Genomic DNA, 14161 nt, shown 5'->3' with positions numbered 1-14161 from the left:
ACCTTTGAACACTTAGGCTTCCAACCTGTCCTGCTGCTGCACTTACCTCCCCCTCTGAAGACCTGTCCTCAGTTGGCTTAGCAAACCAGGTGGGGTCAGTCACCTCATCGTCCAGCAGCTCTTCCTCCGAATCCTCTGTGCACTCCTCCCTCGGACTTACTGCCCTTACTACTACCTCACTAATAGACAACTGTGTCTCATCATCATCGTCCCCCTCACCCACTGAAAGCTCTTGAGACAGTTGCCAGAAGTCCCCAGCCTCCTCACCCGGACCCCGGGAACTTTCCAAAGGTTGGGCATAGGTCACGACAAACCCCTCAGGTGAGAGAGGAACCATTTTTTCCCACTCAAGGCAGGGACCCGAGAACAGTTCCTGGGAGTCTGCCTGCTCATCAGAATGTGTCATTTTCATGGAGTGAGGACACTGGGAGGAAGGAGGAGCAGCAGCCATAGGATTCAGAGTTGCAGCAGTGGACTTCTGCCATCCACGAAAGGACCTGCTCACACTGCTCTGTATGAAATAAAGGTCTACCACGTGGACCCATAAATTGTGATATGAAACTGGGGACCCCAGAAACTTGCCTCACTTCTCATTCCGCAGCAGCCGGCTGTGATTCAGCTAGATTAGGAACTTGGCCTGTGCCCACACCCTCACTTGGACGTCCGCGTCCACGTCCTCGAGCCTTACTCCTACTCCTCATCATGGCGGATTAAGAATAAAGCAGGGCCCAAATAAATTATCCCACTGTATAGTACTGACAACTGTGGCTTAATTCACCGCACACAGAGACTTGTAGATAGTGGAGGCTCTATGCTGTGACTTGAAAAAATTAACCCGTTGTCTTGCGCTGATACCTAGTGGTAATTTACTGCTCTCAGAGACTTGTAGATAATAGAGGCTGTATAGTGTGGGAGAAGACTCTAAAGCCAGTGGATAGTGCTGGTAACTGTGGCTATCTCAACCCCCTCAAGGAAAGGGTATTGTGAGACGCTCTGCACAGCGGCAGAGCTGAAATACTTTGCAGTGGCCCAGAAAATATTACAGATTGATGCACTACTACTCACAGCAAGCCACAACTATAATGCACACGGTCAGATGTAGCCCTAAGAAGGAGCGTTGGGGTTCTTGCACGGAGGATCAGGAGGACTGTATAATGTATATAACTTTCCCTATAAAAGTGGCTGTGTCTAATGCACTGCAGACACAGTATGGTATAACTGAAGTCATTTGCAGTAGGCTAGGAAATGTTACAGTACAGTTTCCCTGTTGATGCACTACTGCTCCCAGCCAGCCACAACTATAAAGCACACGGTCAGATGTAGCCCTAAGAAGAACCGTTGGGGTTCTTGAAGACGGGATCCTACTCTAACACTTTCCCTATATAAGCAGCTCTTTCCCTAAACTCTGTGTAATCCACTGCAGACTGAGAACGCTATAGTTGAAAAGACCTGCACAGCTGAGATGCTTAAAAAAAAAATTGGTGCACTACTGCTCCCAGCCAGCCACAACAGTAATGCACACTATGAAGAGTGAGTAGCCCTAAGAAGGACCGTTGGGGTTCTTGAAGACTGGATCCTACTCTATGACTGTCCCTATATCAGCAGCAGCACTTTCCCTAACCTCTGCCAGCTTGTGTCTGAGGCGAGCCGCGGGTGGGACCAGTTTAAGTACTCGCCGGTTACCTGATCGGTCCAGCCACTCACTACTGTGGGGTTGGGGGGTGATAGGGCTGGCACGTCACAGCAGGAAGTGGTAATGCCTTCTCCGCATGTCTATTGGCTAGAAAATGGCGCTAAACATGCGGGAAAGGAAATGCAATTGACTCGAGTACCGCGTGGTGCTCGTCTCGAGTAACTAGCATCTCAAGTACCCTAATGCTCGAACGTGCATCAAGTTCGGACGAGTATGCTCGCTCATCTCTACTCTTAATTTTTATCTTTTCAAACCAAACAAATTGTTATGGGATTATAATGTAGTTAGGTTTTTGCTATGGCATTCATTACTGTGGTAGCCGCTACCGTAGTACCACAGTGAAACGCTATTCTACAAAATCTAAATCTCAGCCATCTAGGAAATTTCTCTTCCTAACCAGAAAATCTGACAAGACTTTTAGTCTGAACTGTGTGCGCTCAGTCTTGACAAACCACATCCCCCGAGCAGTCACTGCGTACTGATTTACAATTATCCCTTTATTATAATAGATAGGTACAGATCCGCGCCACCACACAAAGATCCAGAAATATCAAGTTGAGGGTTTTACTCACCTGGTGCAAAGCGGGATCCCCACAGATAGGGGAAAACTCGCTTGCAACGATGATCCCAGTTAGCTTGTAGAACTAAAGATGTGTATGCAGGGTCCCCGAAAATCCTTGGTCCAAGGAGATGCAGCAGGAAGGAGTAACAGGAGGAGGTATTAAACCAACAATAGGGAAGATACAGTACAAAGAAAACAAAAGCTCCTTCTGCGCTCTTTTAGGGGTCTTGCAATCCAGATAAGGAAACTGTCAAGTCTCTACAGTGTACAGCAGAATATATTTATTCAAATGGTACATGTAAAATCCACATACATTTGAAACGCGTTTCGGCGCTATTATAAGCACCTTTTTCAAGCATAACATATACATAACAATGTCCTCTTTTTATAGTGTTACTTACCTTCCACGGGGACGGGGTCCGAGGCTTGCAGCGTGGGACGCCGGTCTCTCTCGCGCTGGCGTGTAGATGGTGCGACGGGGAAGTTTAATATGACGGCTGAAGGAATGGTGTAGTTACGCTATACCACTAAGTTTTCGTTATTGCATGTATCACAGTGGTAGCCGTAGCTATTATACCCACAGTAAAAAGCACTCATACAAAAACTGAATACAAACCATCCAGGAAGTCTGTTCTATCCATTCTTAACAAATCAGCTCATCTGCTCCACATGATATTCTGCACACAGATGAAAACCTCAGTCAGGTTCAACAATCTAGCAGCAATACACATGAAATATGAAAAATGCTGCTGTTCACAATTCTTCATCAAATTTTCCCCATAGAGATCAATGGATAATATAAAAACTGCTCCATAATCAACAAATAGAGTAATAGAAACAACAAATAGAGTAATATCAACTAATAGAGTAAAATAGAGTAAGGTCTCTTGTAGACAGCAGCGTCAGTTCCTGCTGCAAAAATTCTCGTAGTGGGATGCAATCCGTGCCCCTGTAGTGACCATCGTGGCCCACCTCCTCCCGGCGTCTTCTCCGTTCTGCTATGTACTGGCTGCCGCCCAGCCAGCACATGCACAGAGCCGGCGCGTCAGCCGTGATATTTCTGTGTGGGCCTCTGCGAGGCTCGCACTGAAATAGGGCATGCCGCGATTTGTTTATCGTGCAAGTTTTCACGCAGTCAAATTGTGGCTGTCTGCATAGGATTGCATTATCTAATGCAATCCTATGGTAGCGGGCATGGGCGAAAATCCTGCGGGAAATCCTGCAGCAGAAGTTCTCCCCATGTGCAGGAAGCCTAGAATAGATTAGTGTTTTTTGTTGCTTTTTCATTGTGGAAACGTTTTACATTCTCTTGAAAATCCACATTTGTTAAAGTTTTTTAATAAAATTTTCCAGTGTAACCTATCATGGCAGTAATGGAAATGACATCTGAATGGTGGCACAGATTCAGATGTACCAATCAAGAAAAAATATTGACATTCTAGTTTACTTCCAAGATAACATATGAATTCAATAGAGATGCCAAACATGTATTATATGCCCAGACATTGTTCTGAATTATTGTATCTCTTTTACAATAAATTAATTAACAAGTTATCACAGATGCTGTTTCTGGAGCAAAATAATAGTATTTAAATGATTTATTTACGAACTTTCATGCCACTAAGTTTTCGTAATAGTATCTATCCGTGCGGTAGCTCCCGCTATAATACCACAGCAAAATACACTCATACAAAAACTGAATACAAGCCATCCAGTAAGTCTGTTCTATCCGTCCCAAATAATGCCAGAATTACAGCACATGTGAGCATACATTTAAGCCACTTCTACAGCTCTGACACACTGATAAATATGTCAGTTTTGCTAAATAGTTTGATGTTATATAAATAAACACCCAAGCAAAACAAAAATCTGTCATTTTATGCATTTTTAATGTAGAGAAATTTAATTTGCAGCAGAAAATTGCCACTGTCCCTGATACAGTATATAAGAGTATGACTGAGTTTTAGTAACAGGATATATCACAGTGGCCGTACCAGCCCCCGCTATAATACACCATGATAACTGCCTATACAAAATGTATTATTCAGAAATGCTTTATTCCACTCTGTAGCCTTTATATAACAAACCACATCCTCCTTTATTAGGGCACACCAGACATCCGTCTTTTTGATATCTTAACGGCCGTATGATGTTTATTTTCTCATTATATAAGAAGAAGGACAAAAACACTCTTTGGCTTTCTAGCAATGCAGATGTGATCACTGGAAAGCAAGATCGACTATTTGAGCTTTAAAGACAGGAAAATAGAAGGATTTAAGCATATAACCTTATTACATATCCATGTTGTATAGATCCGTAATACATGACCATAGACTGCTGTGGGCCTAAATTTACACCATTTTGGGAATTAGACAAGTGACACCAGAGTGCAGCATAAAATCAAGTGAGCAAGTGTTCCATGGATAAGTTTCCATGGCAATCTACATTAGAATTGGAAAATTGAGCAACCTGAGTGACTGCAAACAAAGTATGATCATCAGTGCTAGACTAGGCGGGGCTAGTATTTCAAAAACTGTCAACCTTGTGGGGCTTTCTTGTGCCATTGGTGTTAAAAATATACTGAAAATTGTGTGATTGGGAAAAAACATCTGCAAAAGTAGTTCCTGTCATTATAAACAACTGGTCAACCAAAGGGGTCAGAGAGAACGGCGGGAATCATTCTCTGAACAGGTGGTGCACAATCAAGCAAATTAAAGCCAAATACAATGCTGGTGTTCCAACTAACTTGTTCCTAAGCACACATGGGTTATAGGCAGAACAGCTATCTATCCGTCCCAAATAATGCCAGAATTACAGCACATGTGAACATACATTTAAGCCACTTCTACAGCTCTGACACACTGATAAATATGCCAGTTTTGCTAAATAGTTCGATGTTATATAAATAATGAACACCCAAGCAAAGCAAAAATCTGTCATTTTATGCATTTTTAATGTAGAGAAATTTAATTTACAGCAGAAAATTGACACTGTCCCTGATACAGTATATACTGTAAGACTATGACTGAGTTTTAGTAACAGGATATTTCACTGTGGCCGTACCAGCCCCCGCTATAATACACCGTGATAACTGCCTATACAAAATGTATTATTCAGAAATGCTTTATTCCACTCTGTAGCCTTTATATAACAAACCACATCCTCCTTTATTAGGGCACACCACACATCCGTCTTTTTGATATTATAACGGTCATATGATATGCACTTCCATTTATTTTCTCATCATATAACAACAAAAACAAAACACTCTATAGCTTTCTAGCAATGCAGATGTGATCACTGAAAACAAATTCCAGTCTAATATTAAGGATTTAAAGCAGCACCCAGTTATGGTTTCTAAAGACAGGAAAAGATAATGGTTTAAACATATAACCTTATTACTAGAGATGAGCGAACGTACTCGTCCGAGCTTGATACTCGTTCGAGTATTAGCGTGTTCGAGATGCTCGTTACTCGTGACGAGTACCACGCGATGTTCGAGTTACTTTCACTTTCATCTCTGAGACGTTAGCGCGCTTTTCTGGCCAATAGAAAGACAGGGAAGGCATTACAACTTCCCCCTGCGACGTTCAAGCCCTATACCACCCCCCTGCAGTGAGTGGCTGGCGAGATCAGGTGTCACCCGAGTATAAAAATCGGCCCCTCCCGCGGCTCGCCACAGATTTGTTCTGACATAGAGGAGGGAAAGTGCTGTTGGTGCCGGAGCTGCTATAGGGAGAGTGTTAGGAGTAGTTTTGGCTTCAAGAACCCCAACGGTCCTTCTTAGGGCCACATCTAACCGTGTGCAGTAGTGTGGAGGCTGCTTTTTGCAGTGTTGCACATTTTTTTTTTACATATATTGTGAGGCAGGGACAGAAGACATATATTTATTGAATATATATTGAATATAGACAGTGGGCCTTTCCAAAAACATTTGGGGAAAAAAATCTATTTGGGCTGCCTGTGACTGTCCTCAGTGTTCTGGGTCTGTGCTGGGTGTAGTTGTCCTCCTAATTCATACACAGCCAGATAAGTGTTACAGCAGGCTTGCGCAAAATTATTTCCTGGCTCTGTGTTGGCTGTTACATCACATTCCAGTCCACAGTGCAACAGTCTGCAGTTATTTTACATACTCCAGGGCCAGTAGTGGTGACGCAGGGACAGAAGACATATACAGTGTATATAGGCAGTGGGCCTTTCCAAAAACATTTGGGGAAAAAAATCTATTTGGGCTGCCTGTGACTGTCCTCAGTGTTCTGGGTCTGTGCTGGGTGTAGTTGTCCTCCTAATTCATACGCAGCCAGCTAAGTGTTACAGCAGGCTTGCGCAAAATTATTTCCTGGCGTTCCGTAAGCGAAGTCAGCCTCCAACCACAGGCCAATAAGCGGCACATTTAATTACAGCATTCTGTTTCTGCACTACTGGTAATACACCATGCTGAGGGGTAGGGGTAGGCCTAGAGGACGTGGACGCGGGCGAGGACGCGGAGGCCCAAGTCAGGGTGTGGGCACAGGCCGAGCTCCTGATCCAGGTGTATCGCAGCCGACTGCTGCGGAATTAGGAGAGAGGCACGTTTCTGGCGTCCCCACATTCATCTCACAATTAATGGGTCCACGCGGTAGACCTTTATTAGAAAATGAGCAGTGTGAGCAGGTCCTGTCGTGGATGGCAGAAAGTGCATCCAGCAATCTATCGACCACCCAGAGTTCTGCGCCGTCCACTGCTGCAACTCTGAATCCTCTGGCTGCTGCTCCTCCTTCCTCCCAGCCTCCTCACTCCATTACAATGACACATTCTGAGGAGCAGGCAGACTCCCAGGAACTGTTCCCGGGCCCCTGCCCAGAATGGGCAGCAAGGGTTCCGAATCCTCTCCCACTGGAGGAGTTTGTCGTGACCGATGCCCAACCTTTGGAAAGTTCCCGGGGTCCGGGGGATGAGGCAGGGAACTTCCGGCAACTGTCTCAAGATCTTTCAGTGGGTGAGGAGGACGATGAGACACAGTTGTCTATCAGTGAGGTAGTAGTAAGGACAGTAAGTCCGAGGGAGGAGCGCACAGAGGATTCGGAGGAAGAGCAGCAGGACGATGAGGTGACTGACCCCACCTGGTTTGCTACACCTACTGAGGACAGGTCTTCAGAGGGGGAGGCAAGGGCAGCAGCAGGGCAGGTTGCAAGAGGCTGTGCGGTGGCCAGGGGTAGAGGCAGGGCCAGACCGAATAATCCACCAACTGTTTCCCAAAGCGCCCCCTCGCGCCATGCCACCCTGCAGAGGCTGAGGTGCTCAAAGGTCTGGCAGTTTTTCACTGAGAGTGCAGACGACCGACGAATAGTGGTGTGCAACCTTTGTCGCGCCAAGATCAGCCGGGGAGCCACCACCACCAGCCTCACCACCACCAGCATGCGCAGACATATGATGGCCAAGCACCCCACAAGGTGGGACGAAGGCCGTTCACCGCCTCCGGTTTGCACTGCTGCCTCTCCCCCTGTGCCCCAACCTGCCACTGAGATCCAACCCCCCTCTCAGGGCACAGGCACTACCGTCTCCTGGCCTGCACCCACACCCTCACCTCCGCTGTCCTCGGCCCCATCCACCAATGTCTGTCAGCGCACCGTCCAGCCGTCGGTAGCGCAAGTGTTGGAGAGCAAGCGCAAGTACGCCGCCACGCACCCGCACGCTCAAGCGTTAAACGTGCACATAGCCAAATTTATCAGCCTGGAGATGCTGCCGTATAGGGTTGTGGAAACAGAGTCTTTCAAAAGTATGATGGCGGCGGCGGCCCCGCGCTACTCAGTTCCCAGTCGCCACTACTTTTCCCGATGTGCTGTCCCATCCCTGCACAACCACGTCTCCCGCAACATTGTACGCGCCCTCACCAACGCGGTTACTGGCAAGGTCCACTTAACAACGGACACGTGGACAAGCACAGGCGGGCAGGGCCACTATATCTCCCTGAGGCTGGGACAGAGTCAGAGCCAGGGACCGCTCACGTCCTACCCACCCCCAGAATTGCGGGCCCCAGCTCGGTGTTGGTATCTGCGGCGGTGTATGCTTCCTCCACTAAACCACCCTCCTCCTCCTCGTCCTCCTCCTACGCAACCTCTGTCTCGCAATCAAGATGTGTCAGCAGCAGCACGTCGCCAGCAGTCGGTGTCGCGCGGCATGGCAGCACAGCGGTGGGCAAGCGTCAGCAGGCCGTGAGGAAACTACTCAGCTTAGGAGATAAGAGGCACACGGCCCACGAACTGCTGCAGGGTCTGACAGAGCAGACCGACCGCTGGCTTGCGCCGCTGAGCCTCCAACCGGGCATGGTCGTGTGTGACAATGGCCGTAACCTGGTGGAGGCTCTGCAGCTCGGCAGCCTCACGCACGTGCCATGCCTGGCCCACGTCTTTAATTTGGTGGTTCAGCGCTTTCTGAAAAGCTACCCACGCTTGTCAGACCTGCTCGGAAAGGTGCGCCGGCTCTGCGCACATTTCCGCAAGTCCCACACGGACGCTGCCACCCTGCGGCCCCCGCAACATCGGTTTCATCTGCCAGTGCACCGACTGCTGTGTGACGTGCCCACACGGTTGAAACTCTACACTCCACATGTTGGCCAGGCTCTATGAGCAGCGTAGAGCTATAGTGGAATACCAACTCCAATATGGGCGGCGCAGTGGGAGTCAGCCTCCTCAATTCTTTACAGAAGAGTGGGCCTGGTTGGCAGACATCTGCCAGGTCCTTGGAAACTTTGAGGAGTCTACCCAGATGGTGAGCGGCGATGGTGCAATCATTAGCGTCACCATTCCTCTGCTATGCCTCTTGAGATGTTCCCTGCAAAGCATAAAGGCAGACGCTCTGCGCTCGGAAACAGAGTCGGGGGAAGACAGTATGTCGCTGGATAGTCAGAGCACCCTCCTGTCTATATCTCAGCACGTTGAGGAGGAGGAGCATGAGGAGGATGAGGAGGAGGGGGAAGAGACAGCTTGGCCCACTGCTGAGGGTACCCATGCTGCTTGCCTGTCATCCTTTCAGCATGTATGGCCTGAGGAGGAGGAGGAGGATACTGAAAGTGATCTTCCTAGTGAGGACAGCCATGTGTTGCGTACAGGTACCCTGGCACACATGGCTGACTTCATGTTAGGATGCCTTTCTTGTGACCCTAGCGTTACACGCATTCTGGCCACTACGGATTACTGGGTGTACACACTGCTCGACCCACGGTATAAAGAGAACCTTTCCACTGTCATACCCGAAGAGGAAAGGGGTTCGAGAGTGATGCTATACCACAGGACCCTGGCGGACAAACTGATGGTAAAATTCCCATCCGACAGCGCTAGTGGTCGAAGGCGCAGTTCCGAGGGCCAGGTAGCAGGGTCGGCGCAGAGATCAGGCAGCATGTACAGCACAGGCAGGGGAACACTCTCTAAGGCCTTTGACAGCTTTCTGGCTCCCCAGCAAGACTGTGTCACCGCTCCCCAGTCAAGGCTGAGTCGGCGGGAGCACTGTAAAAGGATGGTGAGGGAGTACATAGCCGATCGCACGACCGTCCTCCGTGACGCCTCTGTCCCCTACAACTACTGGGTGTCGAAGCTGGACACGTGGCTTGAACTCGCGCTGTATGCCCTGGAGGTGCTTGCTTGTCCTGCGGCTAGCGTCTTGTCAGAGAGGGTGTTTAGTGCGGCTGGGGGAATCATCACAGATAAGCGTACCCGCCTGTCAACTGACAGTGCCGACAGGCTTACACTCATCAAGATGAACAAAGGCTGGATTTCCCCAGACTTCCCTTCTCCACCAGCGGACAGCAGCGATACCTAAACTATACGTAGGCTGCACCCGCGGATGGAAGCATCATTCTCTATCACCATCAAAAACATGGACCTTTTAGCTTCATCAATCTGCATATAATATTCATCCTCCTCCTCCTGCTCCTCCTCCTGAAACCTGACGTAATCGCGCCGAACGGGCAATTTTTCTTAGGCCCACAAGGCTCAGTCATATAATTTTTGTAAACAATTTTTATACGTTTCAATGCTCATTAAAGCGTTGAAACTTTCACCTCAACCAATTTTTAGTTTTACTAGGCTGCCTCCAGGCCTAGTTACCAATTAAGCCACATTAACCAAAGCGATTAATGGGTTTCACCTGCCCTCTTGGTTGGGCATGGGCAATTTTTCTGACGTACATTAGTACTGTTGGTACACCAATTTTTGGGGGCCCTCGCCTAGAGTGTAATCCAATTATTTTTTTGCCCACCTGCATAAAAGCTGACGTTACATCAGCTGTGTTGGGCACTGCAATGGGATATATTTATGTACCGCCGGTGGGTTCCAGGGAGCCACCCATGCCGTGGGTCCACACGGAGTTGTAACTACATCTGTCTACTTCTAAAGAGCCCCAGTCTGACTGGGGCATGGAGTGTGGGCCGAAGCCCACTTGCATTAAACATGACATTACCTCAGCTGTGATGGGCACTGCAATGGGATACATTAATGTACAGCCGGTGGGTTCCAGGGAGCCACCCATGCTGTGGGTGCACATGGAATTCCCATTGCGGAGTTGGGGATTCCCAGTTGTACCTGCCTGTGACTATTTATAAAAAAAACGCGGTCTGACTTGGGCATGCAGACACCTTGACAGAATGAATAGTGTGTGGCACATAGGTTCCCCATTGCTATGCCCACGTGTGCAGCTCCTGATGGCGGTGGCACAGGATTATATTTCTCATTGCTTCTGTACAGCATTGTGGGCTATCGCCCCGCCCTTTTTAAAGAGGGTCGCTGCCTAGCCGTGCCAACCCTCTGCAGTGTGTGCCTGCGGTTCCTCCTCATGGCAGACGCACTTATAAATAGACATGAGTGTGGCGTGGCATGAGTGCAGCTGAAGGCTGCGCAGGGACAATTTGGTGTGCGCTGTGGACACTGGGTCGTGCAGGGGGGGGGGGGGTTGGGCAGCATGTAACCCAGGAGAAGTGGCAGCGGAGTGTCATGCAGGCAGTGATTGTGCTTTGTTGGAGGTGGTGTGGTGCTTAGCTAAGGTATGAATTGCTAATGAGGGCTTTTCAGAAGTAAAGTTGTTGGGGAGGGGGGGGGCACTCTTGCCACTATTGTGGCTTAATAGTGGGACCTGGGAACTTGAGATGCAGCCCAACATGTAGCCCCTCGCCTGCCCTATCCGTTGCTGTGTCGTTCCCATCACTTTCTTGAATTGCCCCGATTTTCACAAATGGAAACCTTAGCGAGCATCGGCGATATACAAAAATGCTCGGGTCGCCCATTGACTTCAATGGGGTTCGTTACTCGAAACGAACCCTCGAGCATCGCGATAATTTCGTCCCGAGTAATGAGCACCCGAGCACTTTGGTGCTCGCTCATCTCTACTTATTACATATCCGTGTTGTATGGATCCATAATACATGACCATATACTGCTTTTAACCTAAATTGACACTGAATGGTCACTGTATTAGAGACACAGGCCCTTTAACGTTTGGACTTTTCCTATATGGAAATTAGACAAGTGACACCGGAGTGCAACATGCAATTAAAGTAGCAAGTGTTTCATGAATGTGTTTCCATGTGAAGCCACATTAGAAAGGGAAAATTAAGCAATCTGAGTGACTTCGAACAAGATATGACCTTCAGTGCTAAACGTGCTGAGGCCAGTATTTTAAAACCTTGTGAAGCTTTCTTGTGCAATGTTGTGGAGAATATACTGAAAATTGTGTGATAGAGAAAACACATCTGACAAAAGTGCATCCTGTGATTATAAATAACGTGTCAACCAAAGGGGTCAGGGAGGATGTCAGGAATCAGTCAGATTGGGCACAGCCAAGCAGATTAAAGCAGAATACAATGCTGGTTTTTCAACTGACCTGCACAAAAATACAACTTGGCACTCCTAACAGCAGACAACTAGTTTGTCAATAGACCAGCAGTTGGGCTGAACACTCATTCATAATATTGGCACGAAAATGTGTCCACAATATTCTTGTCAAAGTGCCCAAAGGCCATCTCTGAAGCATATAGCATGGGGAACTTGCAGAAAATTCTCCTTTGATAGGACTGTTTCCTTTTTTTTTTTTTATTAATTCACTTTTTATTGAAAAAGTTTTTCATACAGGGTATTCAACCTTACATAAGTACTAACTGTTTGTCCACAATTCAATAACATGAAGTACAAAGAGTTTTTAACAGAATTTGTGTGCGAGTATAACCATCATGACTGTGTACCCTTATCAAACGGACATGTATCTGAGCTGCCCAGCCTGGTCAGACACTCTGCACAGCGTCTGCACAGCGGCAGAGCTAAAATACTTTGCAGTTGCCCAGAAAATATTACAGTACTGTTTAGCGGTGAGACCTCTGTCTAATGCACTGCAGACACAGAACGGTATAACTGAAGTCGTTTGCAGTAGGCTAGGAAATGTTGGAGTGCTGTTTCACGGTGAGAGCTGGTTGTATGGCACTTCAGGCTGAGAATGCTATTACTGAAAGGCTGGGAACTGGCCTAGATGCGTAATGCAAAAATTGATGCACTACTACTCACAGCAAGCCACAACTATAATGCACACGGTCAGATGTAGCCCTAAGAAGGAGCGTTGGGGTTCTTGCACGGAGGATCAGGAGGACTGTATAATGTATATAACTTTCCCTATAAAAGTGGCTGTGTCTAATGCACTGCAGACACAGGATGGTATAACTAAAGTCATTTGCAGTAGGCTAGGAAATGTTACAGTACAGTTTCCCTGTTGATGCACTACTGCTCCCAGCCAGCCACAACTATAAAGCACACGGTCGGATGTAGCCCTAAGAAGAACCGTTGGGGTTCTTGGAGACGGGATCCTACTCTAACACTTTCCCTATATAAGCAGCTCTTTCCCTAAACTCTGTGTAATCCACTGCAGACTGAGAACGCTATAGTTGAAAAGACCTGCACAGCTGAGATGCTTAAAAAAAAAATTGGTGCACTACTGCTCCCAGCCAGCCACAACAGTAATGCACACTATGAAGAGTGAGTAGCCCTAAGAAGGACCGTTGGGGTTCTTGAAGACTGGATCCTACTCTATCACTGTCCCTATATCAGCAGCAGCACTTTCTCTAACCTCTGCCAGCTTGTGTCTGAGGCGAGCCGCGGGTGGGACCAGTTTAAGTACTCGCCGGTTACCTGATCGGTCCAGCCACTCACTACTGTGGGGTTGGGGGGTGATAGGGCTGGCACGTCACAGCAGGAAGTGGTAATGCCTTCTCCGCATGTCTATTGGCTAGAAAATGGCGCTAAACATGCGGGAAAGGAAATGCAATTGACTCGAGTACCGCGTGGTGCTCGTCTCGAGTAACTAGCATCTCAAGTACCCTAATGCTCGAACGTGCATCAAGTTCGGACGAGTATGCTCGCTCATCTCTACTCTTAATTTTTATCTTTTCAAACCAAACAAATTGTTATGGGATTATAATGTAGTTAGGTTTTTGCTATGGCATTCATTACTGTGGTAGCCGCTACCGTAGTACCACAGTGAAACGCTATTCTACAAAATCTAAATCTCAGCCATCTAGGAAATTTCTCTTCCTAACCAGAAAATCTGACAAGACTTTTAGTCTGAACTGTGTGCGCTCAGTCTTGACAAACCACATCCCCCGAGCAGTCACTGCGTACTGATTTACAATTATCCCTTTATTATAATAGATAGGTACAGATCCGCGCCACCACACAAAGATCCAGAAATATCAAGTTGAGGGTTTTACTCACCTGGTGCAAAGCGGGATCCCCACAGATAGGGGAAAACACGCTTGCAACGATGATCCCAGTTAGCTTGTAGAACTAAAGATGTGTATGCAGGGTCCCCGAAAATCCTTGGTCCAAGGAGATGCAGCAGGAAGGAGTAACCCCAGGAGGTATTAAACCAACAATAGGGAAGATACAGTACAA

At 47.6% G+C, this 14161-nt stretch overlaps 2 gene segments (V, D, J or C); both read right to left on the bottom strand.

The window, feature by feature from the left end:
* LOC136628917 (Ig mu chain C region-like) overlaps positions 1-14161 on the bottom strand; it is a 392658-nt gene that overhangs the window by 230448 nt on the left and 148049 nt on the right. The window contains 1 exon segment of the C gene segment in view: positions 2009-2044. Coding sequence covers positions 2009-2044 — 36 coding nt within the window.
* The window catches only part of LOC136628219 (Ig mu chain C region secreted form-like), a 135835-nt gene that overhangs the window by 81592 nt on the left and 40082 nt on the right, over positions 1-14161 (bottom strand).

Source organism: Eleutherodactylus coqui, chromosome 5 (assembly GCF_035609145.1).
Source record: "Eleutherodactylus coqui strain aEleCoq1 chromosome 5, aEleCoq1.hap1, whole genome shotgun sequence".
In the NCBI taxonomy this organism is placed as follows: domain Eukaryota; kingdom Metazoa; phylum Chordata; class Amphibia; order Anura; family Eleutherodactylidae; genus Eleutherodactylus; species Eleutherodactylus coqui.
The sequence above is the reverse complement of the archived record's forward strand: the minus strand, read 5'-3'. Positions and strand labels throughout refer to the sequence as shown.